Here is a 21,275-nt window from a genome sequence, read left to right on the forward strand (position 1 = left end):
GCAAAGAAGTGAAAACACTCATATTAAAATCTTACAATATGTATACAGAGGCAATTCAGGATAGTCTACTTACTCACATAGATATTAAACCATTCTGGAATTTCATGAAGCACAAGAATATAACAAATAGAAAGTTACAACTCCATAACTTATTTTATGATGAGAGCCTTGTCGATCAATTCGGCCCTGGAAAGATTGTGCAAGGCTCAAGGGGTAGAATTTTTTTCAGCCTGGACTGTACTTGTTAACAGGAGAGATTGCTTCTACAGGGATGGGATACACTTAAATAGAAAGGGTGCAAGAATATTTGCTGATGCAATCGAAGCAGTGTTAGGTGGGTCGGAAAACTGCTAGCTTGGGGGGAGACAAAGACCAATAGATTGACAGTAGCCACTGGCAGAGGTGAAAGAGATTCTTGCACTGCTTCTATTAGAATGAGCAGAAGCCTGGAAAACAAGATGCATGGTATTTCAGAGACTGCTGGGAGCCATTGCGGTACAAGTAAACACATGGGTTGTGTTAGGGTAGCTAAGAATAGAAACAGGTGCAGGTATACTTGCGTGTACACCAATGCTAGGAGTTTAGTAAATAAATTTGATGAATTTGAGGTATTGCTCAAAACATCAAAGGCAGATATTGTTGGGATATGATATCAGAGATGTGGTGTCACACAGATATCAGGAATGCAGAACTGTAATTTGGGGAATACAACTTCTACAGAAAGTATAGACAGGATAGGAAGGAAGGAGGGGTTATGCTATTAGTTAAGAAACACATAAAATCCAAGGAAGTGAAGCCAGTCGACATCGCTGAGCAGTGCAGTGTCGAGTCAGTTTGGTGTGACATAAGCATTGGGAGATCAAAATTGACAGTAGGAGTATGCTATACGCCTAATGACTCTGATGAGTATAATAAGAAACTGTACAGGGAAATAGAGTGGGGCAGTAAATCAGAGAGTCTTATAATCGGGGATTTTAATTTCCCAGATATTGACTGGAATTTGTGGGTTGGTCACTCACACACTAGCAAGGCTTTTGTGGATTTATTGGATGACTGTTTTCTACATCAGCATGTTCGGGAGGCAACTAGAGGGAGAAATACTCTTGATTTGATTATCAGTAGTGATTCTTCATGCATTAAGAATCTGCTGATAGAGGAACCACTAGGTGGCAGTGATCACAGTGTGCTGAAGTGGGATTTACTCAAATAGGTAACTACCATCAGGGGTAAAGGGAAGGGTTATTGCTTTCGTAAAGGCGACTACGATGGTCTGAGACAGTATTTAAATTCTATACAGTGGGACCAACTGATGATGTTACCAACAGCAAATTCAAAATGGGAAGCATTCAAAGAACTTATCTTGGAAGCTACTAGGCTTTACATACCAACTAAGAAATATTGTTCAAGGTTTAGGCCAAAATGGATGTCAGATGAACTAATGAGGCATATGGCAGAGAAGAAAAATGCATGGGATACTTACAAATTAACACATGACACAGAAGCCTATGATAGATACAAGTTGATATGCAACCAAGTTACAAAGGAGGTTAGGCAGGCAAAGGCAGATTACGAGAAATCCTTGGCAAGGGATGCAAAGAAAAACAGCAAAGAGTTCTTTACTTATGTTAACTCTAGAAGGAAGGGGATGAATCAGATTGGTCCACTTGATATTGATGGGTCAACTATTGATGATCCTGCTCAGGTAGCTAACAAACTAAATGAATATTTTGCATCGACATTCACACATGAGGAGTTATTCAGCAAGGGGAATGCCAGAGGTGTATTCAACTCTAGCAGTAAGCTACAGAATCTTGAAATAACTGGGAGTAAAGTGGAGGAGAAACTGTTGAAGATAAACACAAGAAAGGCACCCGGAGTGGATGGGATCTATCCAGTTATATTAAAGGAGGCAGCAAAGGAAGTAAGCAAACCCTTAGCCATAATTATGAGAGCTTCCTTGGACTCAGGGGAGGTACCCATAGACTGGAAATGTGCTAATGTGACCCCAATATACAAAGGAGGATCAAAGGCTGACACAAGTAATTATAGACCTGTGAGCTTAACTTCTGTTCCAGGAAAATTAATGGAGGCACTGGTTAAAGAAGCACTGCAGGATCATTTAGACAAGACTTCAGTTATAGCTCAGACACAGCATGATTTTGTTAAGGGGAAGTCTTGCCTGACCAACTTGATTGGATATTATGATGCAGTCACAAAAGAACTGGATGCAGGGAATAACTTTGATATTATATACTTGGATCTTAGAAAGGCTTTTGATACTGTTGCACATGGAAGACTGCTACACAAATTGGAGCAGTGTGACATTGGAGGCAAATTGCTGCTATGGATAAAGGGGTGGTTGAGGGGGAGAAGACAGAGAGTGGTAATCAATGGACACTGCTCATCGTGGACTAATGTTATTAGTGGAGTCCCTCAGGGCTCAGTGTTGGGTCCATTATTGTTTTCTGTATTTATAAATGATATTGATGATGGTATATCAAGCTTAATGTCCAAGTTTGCAGATGATACAAAGGTTGGCAGGGTTGTCAAGGACACTACTGACACTATGCTGCTGCAACAGGATCTGGAAAGGTTGAGCAGATGGGCTGAGAGGTGGCAAATGAAGTTTAACATTGACAAATGTAAAGTACTACACATGGGAAACAGCAACCCCAGAGCAACGTATCAACTCTGTGGTACTACACTGACAGTGGTAGAGAATGAAAGGGACTTGGGGGTGGTTGTGCAGGCAGATATGAAGTTCTCTGAGCAGTGCAGATGGGCTGCAAGAGTAGCTCATGGAGTATTGTCAATGATATACAGGAATTTTTCCAGCAGGGATAAGGAGGTGATTATTCCATTGTATAAGGCAATGGTCAGGCCACACCTAGAGTTCTGTGTACAGGTCTGGAGGTCTCATTTCAAGAAGGATGTAGAGCTGCTGGAACAAGTACAGAGAAGGGCAACAAGATTAGTGAATGGAACAAAGGGGGTGCTCTTATGAAGAAAGGCTTAAGTTTTGCAAATTACAGTGTCTGGAGACTAGGCACCAGCGAGGTGATCTGATAGAGGTGTATAAAGCCTTGAATGGTTTAAGCATGCTCAATGCTGATGGGATTCTTCCTCTAGCTCAGAAAAATCACCTGAGAGGGCATAAATTCAAATTGAGGAAAGACAGATGTAGGATAGACGTGAGGAAATTTGCCTTTAGCCAGCGGGTGGTTGGTTGGTGGAACAGACTTCCATCCCTTGTGGTGGAGGTTGATAGCCTAAATAAGTTTAAGGCTCAGCTGGACAGGTATTTGGAACGAACAGAGGGGTGAAGTGGAAGTGGGTTTTTTTTTTTTTGGCTGATGCTGCATAAGCTTGCTTTTTTGCATCAAATGCCTCTACTAATGCTAATGCTAATAACGCAGATGGATGGAATTCTCTTATCGGACGAATTCAGTATTGCTCAAGGGTTTGACAAACATTTTTCCAGAATCTAAACAAATGATTCATTGAGACCAACCTCATTTCCTGACTTCACACCTATTAAAGATGATATCCTCATAAATCTCTTTATCGCAGATTAAGATTTAAAGTCAGCATTAAAAAGCATGAAAAATTACTGTACTGGAGATCCAGATGACATTCCTGGCTTATTTTAGAAAATGACTGTCACTACCTTAAAACCCCTCATACTTTGAATCTTCAACTTGTCACTCAGGCTGGGGAAGTATTCTAAGCAGTTTAATAGTTCCAATTTTCAAAAAAGGTGATAAAAATTATGTAACTGATTACATACCCATATCCTTGCAAAACAGCCTGGCTAAACTCATTGACACAGCAGTACACAAACATCTCTTCGAATTATTCAGGCTTTTCATTGATCAGAATCAACATGGTTTCTGCAGTGGCAAGTCGGTAGTCACAAATTTGCTTCCTTTCTGGCAATACTCCTCTGAAGTTCTTGATATCCACCTTCAAGTCGATGCAGTCTACACAGATATATCTAAGGCATTGAATAAAGTCCCGCATGAGCAACAGGAAAAGTTTAAGCTATGTGGTATCCATGACCCTTTGCTCTCATGGCTACAAAGCTGTTACGCTTCGTTCCTTGAGCGTTATCATCAATCAAGTGAACTCAAACCATTGTATACCACTAAGTGGAGCACCTCAAGGCTCCCCCCCCCCTTAGGTCCCCTACTTTTCATTGTTTTCATAAATGATCTTCCTTCTTTTATCTGCACCTGCACTGTTCAAGTTGCTCTCTATGCAGATGATCTTAAGATCTATTCAGCAGTGAAGGAAATTACCAATTCTCAATAGCTTCAGTTTTCCCCCTGAATAAATTCTCTCTGTGGATATCTCTGAATGTCTTGTCTTAGAGTTAATAGTGTACTCCGTACACTGTTAACTCTGTGATCGTCGAAAGGTGTGACCAAGTTAACAACTTGGGGATTCTCTTCTCTAGCAGTGCTAAATTTGATGCCCATGTCCTTCAAATCACCAGCAAAGCATTCAAAACACTAGAATTTATCTTACAGAACACCTACAAGTTCAAAAACTACAGATATGCTGTTATCCTTTATAAAATTATTGTTCTGCCAATCCTTGAATTCAGTTCATCCATTTGGAATCCTCACGCAAAGACTTTAATTAACAAAATTGAAGCAGTCCAAAAAAAATTTTGGCTGTTTCCTTATATTCCGTAATCCTCTATTTTATCACACAGTGTACTATGAATTCCTGTGGGATTACTTTCATCTGAGGAACTTATGGAACTATTGAGGAAATCATTGTAACTTATGAAGCATCTGATATCCTTAGCAAAATCAACTTCAATGCTTCTTGTAGACAAGTCAGGAACCTTACACTGTTTCACCTTGACTCTGTGACCACTGACTTTATGAAATTCAGCCCACTGAACAGAATCAGCAAATCAGCAAATGACTCTCTCATTGACTTTTTTTGACAACTTCCAATCACTGATGAACTCCATCCACAAGTTTGCCTCTACTCTTGAATTGCGAAGTAACTGGCTCTCATCTAATTATTGTAGTTTATTATTATTATTTGTTTTACTATTTTCTATTCTCCAATTAATTAATTTATTATACCGGTAACTTAACTTAATGCATACCTCTTTGTACTTATGATTTTAACATTTCAATCTATATCAATCTTTATCTTATTGTTGGATTCCTTATTATTGTTATCAACTCTGTTCATTACTGCTCTCAGATGCACTGTTAATGTTTACTTGTTATGTATCTTGTTATTAATAAAAATAAAAAAATAAATAAACAAATATATAAAAAATTATTCTTGTAGGGATGAAATGCTTTGTTCTGCATTCTACCCTAAAATCTCATCCTTCATCTAAACCTTGGCTTTCCTGCTTGCAACAATTGTAAAGCATTCATTAATCAATCCAAACTTGATTTTTAATATGCTAAGTGTCGAAAACTTGCTTTTTATCCAAATGTCAATTTAACATTTTGGTCCATTGCTGAAACTACTGGCCACAACTTCTGTTCACCTATACTCTTCCCCCCCTCTCTGTTAAAACCTGATGGTTTAATTGTATCTATAGCAAAATATAAAGTTGGCTTATTAGCATTCTACTTTTCTTCTATCTCTGGTAGTGGTGAGCTTGGTAAACCACCCCCTAACATACCCAACACATTCATTCCACTCATTAAATTATTGATGAAAAGAGTAAACTCTTTTCATCAATAGAGATATATTCATAGAGATTTACCTAGACAACTCGAGTCACTTATTCATCAGCATCACTGTTATGCAGGATTAGTTTGTGGATGATGTCATCAAAAAGTTCTACTCACCAGCTCAGAGCTTGGACCTTTTCCCGACTGAACACCAGTAGGATGAATTGGAGAACCAGATTAGGCTACAGCCAAAACAGCCATCGTCCAAACCAGCTCTGGCAACTGTTTTTCAGAATTAATGGAGACAAATTCTGGCTGACACCTGGATGCTGATAGAAAGTATGCCCAGGAGGGTTGAGGTTGCCATATAGGCCAAAGGTGGTGTTATTTTAGGTATTTGAATTAAAACCCTTTTTTGTAACTACTGTCTGATCATATAGTACTTATAACCTTGACACCTGAATAAATATACACTGGGGTAGGGGAGGGTTTCACTGCATATTTACTTTTCAAAATATGTGGATAGACTTCAAATAAATGATCATAGTAGTTTTTATTTACATAATATGTATATGCTAGTCTCTGTTGTCATAGAAAGTACTGAATATAGCTGTTTCTTATCAATCAGGAAACGTCAAGGTCAAGACATCGATCACACACTTACTTTCTCCAATCCCACCTACAGTGCCTCCAGTGGTGACGTTGCTGCAGAAAAGCGATCCTGGGGATGGGGTAAACACATCCGCTACAGTAAAAATGAAGCAAGTTTGCCACTTATCTTTTTATTCATAGAGATATATTTTATTTTTCTATTAATTTTTGATTATTCTGAAGTTATAAAATTAAACCATTTGAATACATCTAATCCTCTTAAAAGCAAATTTATCCAACTTTTGAAACTATATTTGAAACTTTCAAGAAAGTTTCAGTTTCAAGAAAGAAAGTTTTGAAACTTTCTTGCATCATATGCCTCTACTAATGCTAATGCTAAAATTTATGGACAGCCTTTCCACACTTATGTTAGTTCTGTGGAAAATTGACAACTAAATAAACGGAAACCTAAAAATCACAGGAACTTACTTCTCAATTGCTTTATTAGTTAGGTAAAAATTAAAATATAATGAACTTTTTTAAAATAATCACATAGAAAAGGTGCACCTTCTCAATATATGTCTATAATGATTTGCAGCTCTAAAGCCAACAGCTTGACGGTGGCTTTCACGAATGTCATCAGTTGGTTAGTGAGGCACGAACAAAGAAGGGTGATTATATGTGTTTCAGTTCTTATGATGCAGTTTTTCCAGATATGGAAATTTAATGTTACTTAAATTCCAAATTGGTGAGAAAGCTGAGGGTAGTTTGGCATTAAGAATTATGTATTATGTGTTATGTTTAAACCATTATATTGCAAGTGATTCTATAGTAGTCAATTTGTAGCTGGAGGGGAGTTTTGTTCAAACTATTGCCCGAATTAATTTTAGTTTGGTGGTTCTAAGAATGAACATGGGTCACTACCCATGTTCATTCTATGCTCGATAATTTTTACCTAATTAATAAAGCAGTTGAGAGGTAAATTCCTTTGATTTTTTGGTTTATATTTATTTAGTTGCCAACCTTTGAAATTAAATGGATAAATTGAGTACTTAATGAATAGCCACCACTGTTCTGGTGATCATTCAAAACACTGCCATTTTTTGTTGTTCCTATAATGTAATAAATTCATTGGCATGATCATCTTTTATTTTTTCTAACCTTTAAAAATAAAATTTAAAGGTAGCTTTAAATGTTTGTCACCTGTATGTTATTATTTTTATTATCATTATTATGAAGTCAAAAGCGTGAGAATTTTTTTGCTCTTGTTAGTGTTGGACTGAAAAAAGTACTGTTTGTCATCCAGTTACTCTGTATGAATCCCTTGCATTTAGCAATGGTTATGATTGCAGTCCTTCCTTACCATTGTAAAGACCTGGATTCAAATCCCATTAACATATGGCCCTGGGTGCCAAGCAAATCTTGAGGCTAAACAATTTTCCTTGTTTAGCCTCAAGATTTGCTACTGCTAGTTTACTAGAAAATAAAATCTTTCTTTTTTTGAGTTCAGACTTTTTTTTATAATATACCAAGAATTCTCCTTCTTAAAAGATAAGAAAGAAGTTTCTGGAAAGGAAACTAATTTCCCGCCCCTATTTACTAACCATCTGACTTATATGTTTGGTCACTTAGTTGCACTACTCCTGCCTTTCAGTGATGGGGGCCTCTCAGTAGATGAAAAGACATCACCCAGGACTAAAAGGAGTTTAAAATGGCCCAGAGTAACTATAAATTGTTTAAGCAAGTTAATTCTAATAGAGCAGTTAATGACATATAACTGAATAAATGCCAGGCTGAAAGGAAGAAAATCTGTTCCTTTCAGTCTGCTGTACCTTTCTTTTTGGTGATGCATTTTCATTAACACCAACTTTTGGGAAATTATTTCCAGTCTTTGTTCAGAAGACTGTAGAGGTTTTAGTAATATGGTGAGTATGGGCTTGGCACACCCAGGGTCCTGAGCTGAATATCATCATTTTTCTCTTTCTTCTACTTTTATCTGTCTGTCTTTCTCTCTCTCTCAGGGTAACTCAGGAACTTTTTTTTTACCCCCGGTGCAGCATAAGCCTCAGGCTTCCTTGCACCATATGGCTATTAATAATAATAAATAACAATAATAGTTTGTTCAAAAAATTATCAAAAGAGTACAATCAGGTGAGCTTTTAATAAAAATCTCACAGTATCACAAAACACAAAAGTTGTTTTCAACAACTTCAATCAGAAGTTGCTGAAAACAACTTTTGCTGGAATATCAGTTGAAGTTATCTCACATAATACCCTGAATACATTCAGAGGGTGTTATTACAGAGTGAGACCTATTATCTGATAAAGAAAGAATTGCTATATGAGTTAAAAGATCAACAAGTGTACATAAGAAGAATAGTGATGAAGAAGGATGGCATTCTCACTCCAACATGATCTGAAATTCTTACATTTAATAATACTGCTCTACCTCATTCAGTAAATGCAGGATATTTAAATTGCAAATATTGTGTATGTAAGAAAAATAATGATGATGATTAAGAAGGATGGCATTCTCAAATCAACACAATCTGTAATTCTTACATTTAATGTATTAAGTGCATTCTTATGTTTATATTTAATTCTTCTCTGCCTCAATCAGTAAAAGCAGGATATTTAAATTGCAAAATAGCTGATACACCGATTAGCCAAAAACATTATGACCACCTACCTAATATGATGTTGGTCCTCCACGTGCAGCCAAAACAGCTGGTACCCAGCGAGGCATGGATGCTACAAGATTTCTAAATGTGTCGTGTGGTATCTGGTACCAACACGTAACCAGCACATCCTTTAACTCCTGTAAGGTCTGTGGTTGAGACGCCGCAGATCGGAGTTGCTGTTCGTACACAAAACACAGATGCTTGATAGGATTGTTGTCTGGGGAATTTGGAGGCCAGGGCAATACCTGGTCTTCCTCATGTTTTGCGAACCAGTCTCGAACAATCCGGGCAGTGTGGTATGGCGCATTATCCTGCTGAAAGACAGCACCGCCAGAGAGGAAGACCATTGCAATGAAAGGGTGTACCTGGTCAGCAATGATGTTTAGGTAGGTGGTAGACATCAGAGTGCCCAACACATGGATGACTGGACCCAGGTATCCCAGCATAACATCGCTCAAAGCATGATACCTCTGCCACCGGCTTGTTTTCGTCCCACGGTGCATCCAGGCACCATCACCTCCCCAGGTAAATGATGCACACGTACCCAGTCATCCACATGGTGCAACAGGAAATGTGATTCATTGGACCAGACTACCTTCTTCCAGTCACTCAAGGTCCAGTTTCAATGGTCATGTGCCCATTGTAGGCACTGTAGCCAGCAAACTGTGGTTAGCATGGGCACTTGGAGTGGCCTGCAGCTACGCAGCCCTATTTTCGGCAGGGTTCGATGTACTGTTTTTTTTTTTTTTTTTTACTCCCGTCACCAGCATTCCAATTACTGGCGAGTTGCACCACAGTCACCCTTCTGTTGCCACGTACTATCTGGAAAGCCTTCGCTCACCTCGAGCACTGATGAGCCGTGGTTGTCCAACACCTCACTGGCAGTTCATGGGTTTTTCATCCTCGGACCACTTTTGGTAGGTACTAACCACAGCTGTCTGTGAGAATCCCACCAGGTGTGCCATTTTGGATATGCTCTGACCCAGTCGTCTGGCCATTACAATTTGGTCTTTGTCAAGCTTGCTTAAGTCTGCTGCCTCTTCCATCTGAAGAACCAGAGTAACACTGATTAACGGAGCTCAGTATCAGGTGTTTTTTATATCATGTCCCAACCCATTCCTGCACTGTAGTTCACCTGCAGTTGCTTCGATTTGCATAACGACTCGCTGGTCATAATGTTTTGGCTCATCATTTGGTTTACATGCCAAACCAACAAGATGTTATCATTGTCAGCAATATGGTCACTCTTAGGTGACTTGTTGAAGAGACCTTATTTTCTGTGGATTGAAAGAATATGATCAAGTAAATTGCACTTCCACTTCATCCCCCTCTGTTCAAATTGTAATATGCAAAAGTACAAAATAGAAAACGATCACTACATAGGTGAGAAAACAGGTATTTTCAACTTAACCTTCATGTTCTTATGGTTCAGCAGTAAAAAGTGCAGACTGTAGCCTAGTGCAAACAAAAGTAGCCTCTCCACCAAATCAAACTACAGACTGGCTTAAAGTACTCTTATTGGCAAAAAGTAACATTACAAGAAAAAAAAAAAAACCTAGATGAAATGAATATTGATAGTACTGATGTTCAAGGAGAGAATGTACTAGAATTTCACCTTGAAAATGAGTATATATCAATATAAATTGTAGAGTTTGCCTGTAAAGAGAGAGAGAAAGATATTCAAATGTGATAAATGCAATAACTAACTCTAACTGAAATAAACAGTCAGAACAAACAAATGGATCAAAATCTAAATAATGCAACATATCACATGGAACTATTGTGGTTATGTGGGAAATCACAAGAAATATCCAGTATAAGCTAGTCAGCAACATTCAAGAGACTTATCTAATGCCCCAATTTTCCTACAAGTTTGAAAACTATACATTATTCCAAAAAGACAGAAATATCAGTACAACTGTCAAAGGAGCAATAGCAATACTGGTGAATACAAACAACTAAGCTAAAATGCTTTCCCTATGGGAATAGCATTACACAGTAACCTAGTAGCAGTAAAAAAAAAAAAAAATAGCCATTATTGGATTATCATAATTGCATCCTTATGGCTTCCATCAAACATCCTCTCCAGATCAGAACTGTACAACCTTGCTGTATAGCTCCAACTTTCCTACTGTCTTATATAAATGCCCACCATCCATATGGGATCTATTTATGTGGGCAGTAGAGGTAACATGATTGAAACGTGAGGATCAAACACTTGGCCTAATACTTATATTAGTTTGTCTATAGGTATTACTTCTACAATAGCTTAATCAGTATATGCTTCATCAATTTTGAACTCTATATAGAATGGTCTTTATTGAGTGAACTTCATAACTGATCATTTTCCAATAGTATGTTCCAGACAAACACAGCTGATCCATGCACAACCAAGATAATATGGAAATTTAAGAAAGCTAACCAGATTGAATATATATGCAATTAAGCAAGCTGGATAAACAGTTATAGAAGAGACAGAGTGAATTCCTATAGGTGGTTCATCTATAGAAATTCTCTATAGATGAACAACCAATCAAGTTAATTTGCTAGCTATTCTATAATGCATCAACATTTCATTACAGTTCATCCCTTCTTAATAAAAGACTCTAGGTCTATGTAAACAGTCAGTACCATAAATTATGTGGGTGAAAGCTATATGGAATGAAAGAGAAGAGAGCAGCTAATTATTATTATTTTATTATTATTATTACTAGCCATATGGTGCAAGGAAGCCCGAGGCTTATGCTGCACCAGCCAAAAAAAAAATTTGAGTACCCTGAGAGAGAGAGAGAGAGAGAGAGAGAGAGAGAGAGAGAGAGAGAGAGAGAGAGAGAGGGAGAGAAGTAGGAGGGAATCACCAAAAAAAGAGAAGAACGATGATATCCAGCTCAGGACCCTGGGTGTGCCAAGCCCATACTCACCAGATGTGAGCCCCTGGGATTGATAATGAACAACCTTCAACCAACTATAGACTTTCTCTCCACCATAGTTCAGACCTGTAGATGATTCTATCATGTACATATCAATGACCAATTGCTGCACTTTTTAAAAACTAGTAGAATGTGCATGTAGAATGTGCAACAGTGAAAACAAAGCAAAATCTTGCATGAATTATGAAAATATCAAACTACAACTAAATTTATTGCATATAAAAATAAAGCCAAAGCTGAAGTGAGGTATATTCAGAGAAAGGCCAAGGAAAAACACTTGGATCATTTGTGCCAGCACTCACTAGAAACTCAAATCCTAGTTTAGTGGGAAACAAATTAGGATATTGAATGGTAAGTATCCTAGCATACGGTCTCCAATCTTTCATTGGAAAGGGCAGACAAGAATGTTGCAGATGTGTGTATATTATAGCATATAGTATACCACGATACTACACCTTTGGAGCAATATGCCTTAGTTGCTAATGCTCCTAAAAACCAAATAACAAACAACAAACAAACGATACTACACCTAAACTTACCTTACCTTACCTAAGGAACCTACCTATGATCCAAACATATTCTGGCTTATACAATAACCTCTGATGTAGGGTAGAGTCGATTGCTTTACCAAAGTCCAAATAAATAGTGTACAAATTATTTTCTAATTTTTACACTATTTATTTAACTAATCATATATTACACTAATCATATTTAACTGAACTGGTTAGCTATTTTGATGGCCAGCTCACGAGTGGCTGTCAAAATAGCTAACCAGTTTAGTTAAATATGATTTTTCCATTGCAGGACCATGCTGTGTTACCAACAAATGGTTCAAAATACCATTTCTATCTAAATGTCTCCATATTGCACTTTGATTATTGCTTCCTTGATTTTCCCTACCAATGAAGTCTGACTAGCTGGTCTGTAGTTACCCACTTCACTCTTAGAACCACAACTTCCTGCCTGGTAGCTGCAAGCACTTCATCCCGTGGGCCCGTAAGATTTTAGACCCTAGGGCCCTCCTTAGTGATGACCTCACCTCCACCACCTTTATCCCCTACCATGCTGTGTTACCAACAAATGGTTCAAAATACCATTTCTATCTAAATGTCTCCATATTGCACTTTGATTATTGCTTCCTTGATTTTCCATACCAATGAAGTCTGACTAGCTGGTCTGTAGTTACCCACTTCACTCTTAGAACCACAACTTCCTGCCTGGTAGCTGCAAGCACTTCATCCCGTGGGCCCGTAAGATTTTAGACCCTAGGGCCCTCCTTAGTGATGACCTCACCTCCACCACCTTTATCCCCTACTACCCGGGCGTGTCACAACAGCTCTCTAAAATCTTGCAGGCCCACGGGATAAAGTGCTTGCAGCTACCAGGCAGGAAGTTGTGGTCCCTTTTCTTGAGGGTAAAAACACCGACCCCCCCCCCCCTTTGGCATAGCGGTTCGGTGTATCGCATATCCTGCCATGACTGCAGGATATGCGATGCATATGTTGGCAGCTATGGTGGGGAATCTGGCAGGAGGCTCCAAGATCGAATCTCCAAACATGAGAGAGGAATCTGTTCTGCAGATTCAGAACACTCAGCAATCGCGGACCACTTCTGGTCTTTCCAGCACAGCCTTGATCCACGCTGTGACTTTGAAATTATTGGCCAATCCCAACACTACCATCATCGCACATGGTTGGAATCGCTACACATTTCCTGTTGTCAAGATGCCTTTAACTGAAATAAAGAAGGACACATCCATCCCATCATGGAAGCAGTTATCCTCCAGAATGATAAGTGTTGGCACACGCTTCATACTCAAACAATACATTTACAACCACAAGCCTCTGTTTCCAACAGCTGATTGTTACCTGCACCTGTGTCATGTGTTTCACCTCGCATGACCACCATGGCTGGGCATCTGGTATTCTTTGTTTTATAATAACGCTCATTCCCCAACTGAAGAAGGACTACGCAGGTCCGAAAGCTTTTGATAGATTTATTTATTTTTGTTTGCTTAACTTGTCTTTAACTAATATTAAAGTATTTTTGCTCAAACCTTGTTTTTCTTTATCCATTACTCCGACACGACTGAAGTATATATATTTTTTAAAAATGAATCACGGAGATAGAGGCCCTTTCCAATTCAAACATATTTATTGTTAAGCAAATAAAATAAATTTAGATAAAAACGATGATCCTCTTATTATATGATATTTTTGAAAGTTAATATCTAAGTGTTTTATTTAAAATACATTGAAGTAATTTATTAGGGTGTGCATGCCTCAGGAAATGAATGAATATTTTGTAGTATTTATTAATTTATTTTTTTATGAAAACCCCAAACACGAGAGGTATTAGAACCTATAGTACTTAGTACCATGCTTGGGTTGGAGGTCGAGAAGACAAGAGAAGATATTTGTTGACATTAGACTTGAGCTTCTGTAGACTGTAATTTTCAGGAAATACGTATGAAGGAAGGTTGTTCCAGAAAACGGCATTTGAACAAATAAACGAGGAAGATGAAAAGTTGGTTCTTGTGAGTTTGAAGTTGGACAGTAAATGGATGTTGGCTGGTAGCGGCACGTGTTCGGACTGTTTTGAAAGAGCGAGCAGGAATTATAGACGCTAATTCAGAAGAACAGTGCCCGTGGAAGTACCTGAAGAAAAGGCATGCAGCAGAAATAGTACGTCTATGAGACAGAGTGGAAAGACTCTGTTAGAGATGAGTCATTAATTAACCTAACTGCCCTCTTCTGAATGGAATCTAGAAGCCTGAGAGAGGTTTTGGGGGCAGCGCCCCAGATGTGGGAACAATAATCCATGGTAGGGCAGATTTGCAATTTGAACAGAGTGAACAGCTGTTTGGAAGAAAAGTAATGCCGAGAGCGAAAGAGAAAACCAAGTTTTTTAGATGCAGAGGAAACAATATTTGTAATGTGCTTGTGCAAAGAGAGATTAAAAGTCAGGGTAATCCCAAAAGAGATATATCAACTTGCCTAAAAATCGGTGTCACCAAAGATAAGCATAGGAGCAGAAGAATCCTTTTTTCGAGATATAAGACAAGACTGAGTTTTAGAAGGATTGAAAACAACTAAGTTGTCTTTGCCCCACTGGAGAATTACCTGGAGATCGGCATTTAAGGAATTGGTAGCGGATGTTCGAGAAGTTGAAGCTGATTGAGCAGGGCAAGGTTTCTCAAAATGGAAAGTGGAATGCAATGTGCTATCATCGGCAAAACTATGGATAGGATTTCCAGTCAATGGAAGAAGGTCATTAATATACAAGAGGAAAAGAGTGGGGGAAAGAACTGAACCATGGGGGACACCGGCATTAGTGGAGAAATTAGAAGACAGAGAGCATCTAGCATCACTCTCAGTGAGCGATCAGAGAGAAAACTGGATAACCAATTACAAAAAACAGTTGGAAAACCATAAGATGGAAGCTTGTTTAGAAGACCTTTATGCCCAACACGATTAAAAGAATTTGTGATGTCAAGAGCAACTGCTTGTGTTTCACCAAACTTTTCCATTGAATTTGTCCATAAATGGGTAACATAAGCCAGAATATCACCAGTGGATTGACACTGACGGAATCCATACTGGCGATCGTTGATCAGATGGAAGGTTTCTAGATAGTTTAAAAGTTCGCGGTTAATTGATTTCTCCATTACTTTGGAAAGAGTAGAAGTAATTGCAATGGGACGATAATTGGATGGGAGGGATTTGTCGCCCTTTTTAGGAACTGGCTTGTTATGAGCAAATTTCCAAGCCGAAGGAAAAACACCTTGGAATAAGAAAGTGAAAAAAGGCGACAAAGAACAGGAGTAAGTTCAGGAGCACAGGTTTCGAGAACAAGTGGAGAAATACTATCAGAACCTGGAGATTTCTTAGTATCAAGATTTGTCAAAATCCTTCTGACATCTTTTTGACAGAAGACCACAGGAGGTATTGAATGGAGTGTGTGTTTGGAATGGTGGGAGGTGTTTTTCCAAGATCATTAATACATGAGTTGGAAGAAAAATGGGATGTTAGCAGATCAGCTTTATCTCCTGAACGGCCTTAGCACATTTATTGGAAAACCAAGGTTTAGATAAAGGACAAGATTTTAAAGTGGAGTGTGGGATAAAGGATTCCATCCCTACAAGAATAATTTCACTGACACGATCTGAGCAAACGTTGACATCAGAAGTTTTGAAACAGTAGTCCGATCAAGGAAAAGAAGAAAAGAAATCTTGCAAGTCATCCCATTTTGTATTCTTGTAATGCCAAACAACACAAGGTTGAGAATAGCCATGAGATAAAGGCTCCATTGGAGAAGAGACAATCACCAAGTTGTGATCTGAGGTGCCTAAAGGACCACTCACTTTGACTGTGTACTTAGAAGGGTTGTTTGCAAGAAAAAGATCAAGTGTGTTGGCTGTATGGTTAGGATTGTCCAGTATTATTGTAGGTAAATGACCTCTCTGTGCAAGGTCATTAGTAATTGTAAAAGCCTCAGCATCTTGACCAGCTGGGTCTGTGTGACTAGAAAACTGAAGCCAGCTGGAGTTGTGAACGTTAAAATCACCAAAGAAAATTATCTCACTGTTAGGAAAGTTGGACTGGAGAAAGTCAAGTTGCAGAGAGAGGAAGTCGAAGAACTCCAAGTAATTAGTGGAGTAGGGAGAATGGTAAAGACAACAGATGAATTTGACAGAATGAGGTAGATAGATTTTAAGCCAGATAAGATCGAAAATAGGAGATTCCAAATTACCAAGTCTCTGACGGAATATCGGAACGGACATATGCACAAATACCACCTTTGAGGTGAAAAGAATCATACAGCAAATAATTTGGGCAACTGAGATGAACAGTAGTCGAATCAACCGATAACTGAGATTCTGTCAGAAAAAGTACATGGAGTTTGGCAGACTGCAAGTGGAAATGGACATCATTGAGGGTAGATTTGGGACCACGTATGTTTGTGAAATGAACTAGGAAGTGTTTTATTTATTTATTTATTTTAATGCATCCACTAAATAAACAAAAATAAAACAGTACCAAACACAGTACTAAAACAGTGTCAGAAAAAGTACATGAAGTTTGGCAGACTGCAAGTGGAAATGGACATCATTGAGGGTAGATTTGAGACCACGTATGTTTGTGAAATGAACTAGGAAATGTTTTATTTATTTATTTATTTTAATGCATCCACTAAATAAACAAAAATAAAACAGTACCAAAAAATTCACAGTAACCATCACACATTAATAAAAAGAATTACAAATAATTATAAAAATTTAAAAATCTGAGAAATATATATTGGAAGTTTTTACCCACTTTCAGTATGAGAATATGTGAGCGTGAGAATTCCATAAAAGATACATGTAGCTTTCAATGTCGGTACCAACAAGTGGTTGATCTGCATATTTATACTATAACAAAATATTATACTACACAAAGTAAAGAGGACAGTAAAAAATTATATATGTTGAAATAATTTTTGTGTCTTATACATTAGGTTTAAGACACAAGATACATCAACTATGTCCAAGATACTTGATTATACATCAAGTATGTCCAAGCACACTTGACCTGTAATAAGCCTGTGGAAAGTATCCATCACTACAGTATGTAAATATGTTCATACAATAATGACTAGAGTAATATGCATGAAACAGAATTTCTAGATTAACAAATTTTTTTATAAGGATAAAATCTTTGTCTAATTATGGCAGTGCATCCTTTGACTGCTTTCTTAAACCTGTATGTGTCTTGTGCACATAATGTTGAAGAATTATTTTCTGATTCTACATTTCTTGGAAATGCTTTCACATGAGGGGTGGACTGACTCGGGGTGGCAATTTCCCTATGGTCAACAGAAAATTTGGTGGGTCACTGACTAATAGTCATGACATAAATGATTAAGGCAGAACCAAAATTGTTGGGAACCACCTGGGGCCAGAACTTTACAGGCCAGCCTGTAAAAGAACCACAAATAATTACAGTTATTTGTGATTCTTTTTAGAAGGAAGAATTATGCAAGGAAGTAGGCCAAAATAAAAATAAAAAAACACATTATCTTTCCATGTCCTCTAACGATTTGTCTAAACTTCCTTAATGTATTCAAACTACCCACTCCCAGAACATTGTGATTAAATGATTATTTGGATTAACTAGAAACAGTTAATATGTATTTAATTTTATATTAAAAAACTGCTTATTCACTCTGAATTAAATCTTATAATTTACTCTTCCTTTAGGATAGATTGTTTGATATCCCTCCAGAGGAAAAGCTCAATAACTTAGAAGTTGCAGCTCTGGTCAGTAAAAAACTAGGAGAACTAGAAGTGGAAAATTTGGCTCCCCCACCTCCACCTCCTCAAAGGATTGACAGTAGACAAAACTTCTGCCCTGTTAACAATCACCCTTTCCATTCAACAACAGGATCACCATTAATGACAATTTCACAGTCCAAATCACCTCTCCCATCAAAATCTCACTCACCTTGTAAATCTGGTTCCCCAAAATCTAATAATGAGCATCCTAATGTAGCATACCACACTGTAGAGACAGACATCTAAGGCTTTTTTAAACTCGCTCACTCCAGGCAGCTGTGGTTACAGTGTACATAGTAATGGATCTGTTATGTACAGTATTTGATTCATACAAAGTTTGTAGTTATGTATAAACAAAGAGACTTACAGGATTCATTGCCTTACCTCTGATATCTGTCCAGATTCCAGTAGCAGAACTCTTGATGTGCTTCACTGTCACATCACCAGTGAGAAATACAACTGGGTAGGACAGGTTTTGTGCCAACATGCTCACAGCTGCCCAAAACTCCACAGACATCTCTAACCATCAGCCTTCCGAGAGGAGAAGAAATTCTGCTGGAGTCTCTCAAAATGTGTGATTCTCCAATACAGCCACTATAGCTAGTTGTCTTAAGGTTCAACAGGGTATAGATGTTGCAGCAAGCTATTATTTTAACATTACCTTATCGTGCATCTTTCCTCTTGATGTAGTCCTTACAGTTCCTCATATATCATCAGCTTGACAGCCTAACACTAAGGCTGGAGTGACCCACCGTATGCTTCTTTATTCCAAGGCCACCTGTCTGATCCATGCCTTAGGACAGAGGGCATCCATTCTTACTGTGATGTCATTCCTATCATTTTGAGGGGCATACTATCAGTACATTACTTTATGTGTTTGCAGGTCACATATCATAAATAATGACTTGTAAATATATGTACAGTTGTTAATATAATAAAGTTTGTACAGAATAGATTAATTTTCCCATTTATTTCTATAAAAACAGCCAGTTTTATCACAGATCAGTGTCTCATTCCTTGTTATTTAACACCCTTATCTCTCATTGTTAAACTGTATTTATCTCGTAACATTTTTAGGGAAAAATCATTATGCACATTTATTAATAAAAAATTGAAGAAAAAAATGGTATTTATTAGATATTGTGAGAATTTGTCCAATACATAAAGGATGCCCAAGATATCAAAATTGTTTTTTACTGTCAACATGAACAAATTAAGTAAATGTCATAACATCACTCTGTACCTGATGAGGTGCAGTTTATAACTTTAACAAAATTGCCATGTGTGGGATAGAATCTGCATGGGCCAGGCCCATGGGTCTATGGACTAATTCAAAGACCTCAGCTGGGTGAGACAAACCTGGTAACATTCAAGTTGAGCTTGGTTGAGATTATATTAAACAAATATTATTACAATATTTTGGACTTATTTTGAGTTTAAAATTTTAATATTATCTATTAAAAACTAATTTACTTTTTACTGAAAGATTACCAATTTAACAGTCCCAGATAAATGTTATATACTATACATATTTCATAGTTTTTGTTACAAAAGAACAACCAACATCAAACCTCTGAATCAATTAGTTGTTCAAAGCAAGTAGTAAGTCTATTATTTATGGTGTCACAGCAGCTAGAGATGAAGTGTTCAGAATTGTTCTGTTTATTACTAAATCCTACCATCTATTTCCATGAAAGAAAAGGTCACTCATCCCTGATTCATATGAGGGGATGCAAACCAGTGATGGAAGAAACTTTTATGGGCATTTGCCATGTCATGGCTGAGTCAGTCAGTTTCAGGCAACGATTGCATTGTTCCTCCCCCCCCACGATCGTGGTTTTCATTAAGCAAAACAGGCACATTCACAATATATCAACTTTATGACTTGAGTTGCCCTATCATAAATATAAAAATTCCATAAAACAATATTCAGAATTCATGTGAGAGAAAAAAAAAATATATATATAGTCTTCAGTTGGGAATGGCTTAACGTGTTTTTATTTGTCCTCGGGCTTAGGTCAGGCCAAGTCAAACAGTTGTCAGACCAAACAAGGTAAAATTTAAGCCTGTGCATGCAGACCTATATATGGGTTGAAGAATTTTCAGAATTCAAAATTTTACTTCTTACAGTAAAATTTTGCATTGGCTACTGTTTGTACTGCTGTGGAATATTGTATTTTCTACTGATTCATGTAATTATATTTAAAAATTCACGAGTTACTAAACCAGGCCTGTTTTTAAATTAGAATCAGTACATAAATAAAACCAGAATATCATTCCAATTAATAAGGGTGATGTTTTTTAATAATTCCAAGTATTTCAGTTATTAAACTTTTAAAAAACGTTTTCTGAGATGTTAAGATAGTCATTGCCACATAAAAATTTAAGGAAAATCTAATTGTGGCAACCAAATGCCAGAACCAACGAGATCTGATGTCTAATACAGGGCAATTCAGATAGAACGATACACTTTCATATGGTTATCGTTAAGTAACCAGTGAACCTGTAATATGCACCAGTCATTAGAAAAACTCATACCCTAAAAAAGTTTCATATCTTGAAGTTATAAACTTACATTGTGTGCACCTTATGTTATATGGCACACATGAAGTTGATAATCGAATTCCCGCCATACTTTTCCAGCATGTCCACGTTTGTGGCCACTGCCGCTGTGATGATCCATCATCTTAATTCCTGAAGATCGTGTGGCAGATAAAGTAGCGTATCTGTTGGCTTATGAGATGCTGCGGCGTGAAAGATGCACTCTAATGGGAAATTTTAAAAAAAACTTTTGAAAAAAATGTATTGTTAATACAATGGAAATTTAAAATTCAGTAAAAATAAAACCCAGTAAGGAAAGGTATAGTATTATTACTCTTATTATATTAGTATTATTCAACTTCAGATTCATTACTAACTTGATCATCATCCTCTTCACTAGTATCACATCACTGTCACCGTCATACAATAAATCATATTCAGTGTCATCCATTGCATTACTTACACTATGTTTTTTAAAGGACTTGACCACAGCAATTTTAGTCTTAACATCATGCCATGACTTCAGCACACATTCACACACTTTTGCTATTGATGAAATTCA

At 37.5% G+C, this 21,275-nt stretch overlaps 1 protein-coding gene across 1 annotated transcript in view; it reads left to right on the top strand.

The window, feature by feature from the left end:
* Positions 1 to 19,028, top strand: part of Lrp4 (LDL receptor related protein 4) — a 904,868-nt gene extending 885,840 nt beyond the window's left edge. Inside the window, exons 34-35 of the mRNA XM_090386734.1 lie at positions 6,283 to 6,415; positions 18,098 to 19,028. Of these exons, the coding sequence (XP_090242860.1) occupies positions 6,283 to 6,415; positions 18,098 to 18,418 (454 nt within the window). The 3' untranslated portion in view covers positions 18,419 to 19,028. The remainder of the gene's footprint in view (positions 1 to 6,282; positions 6,416 to 18,097) is intronic.
* The last annotated feature ends 2,247 nt before the right edge of the window (positions 19,029 to 21,275 follow it).

Source organism: Mastigoproctus giganteus, chromosome 12 (assembly GCF_048544385.1).
Source record: "Mastigoproctus giganteus isolate SK-2022 chromosome 12, ASM4854438v1, whole genome shotgun sequence".
Taxonomy (NCBI): domain Eukaryota; kingdom Metazoa; phylum Arthropoda; class Arachnida; order Uropygi; family Thelyphonidae; genus Mastigoproctus; species Mastigoproctus giganteus.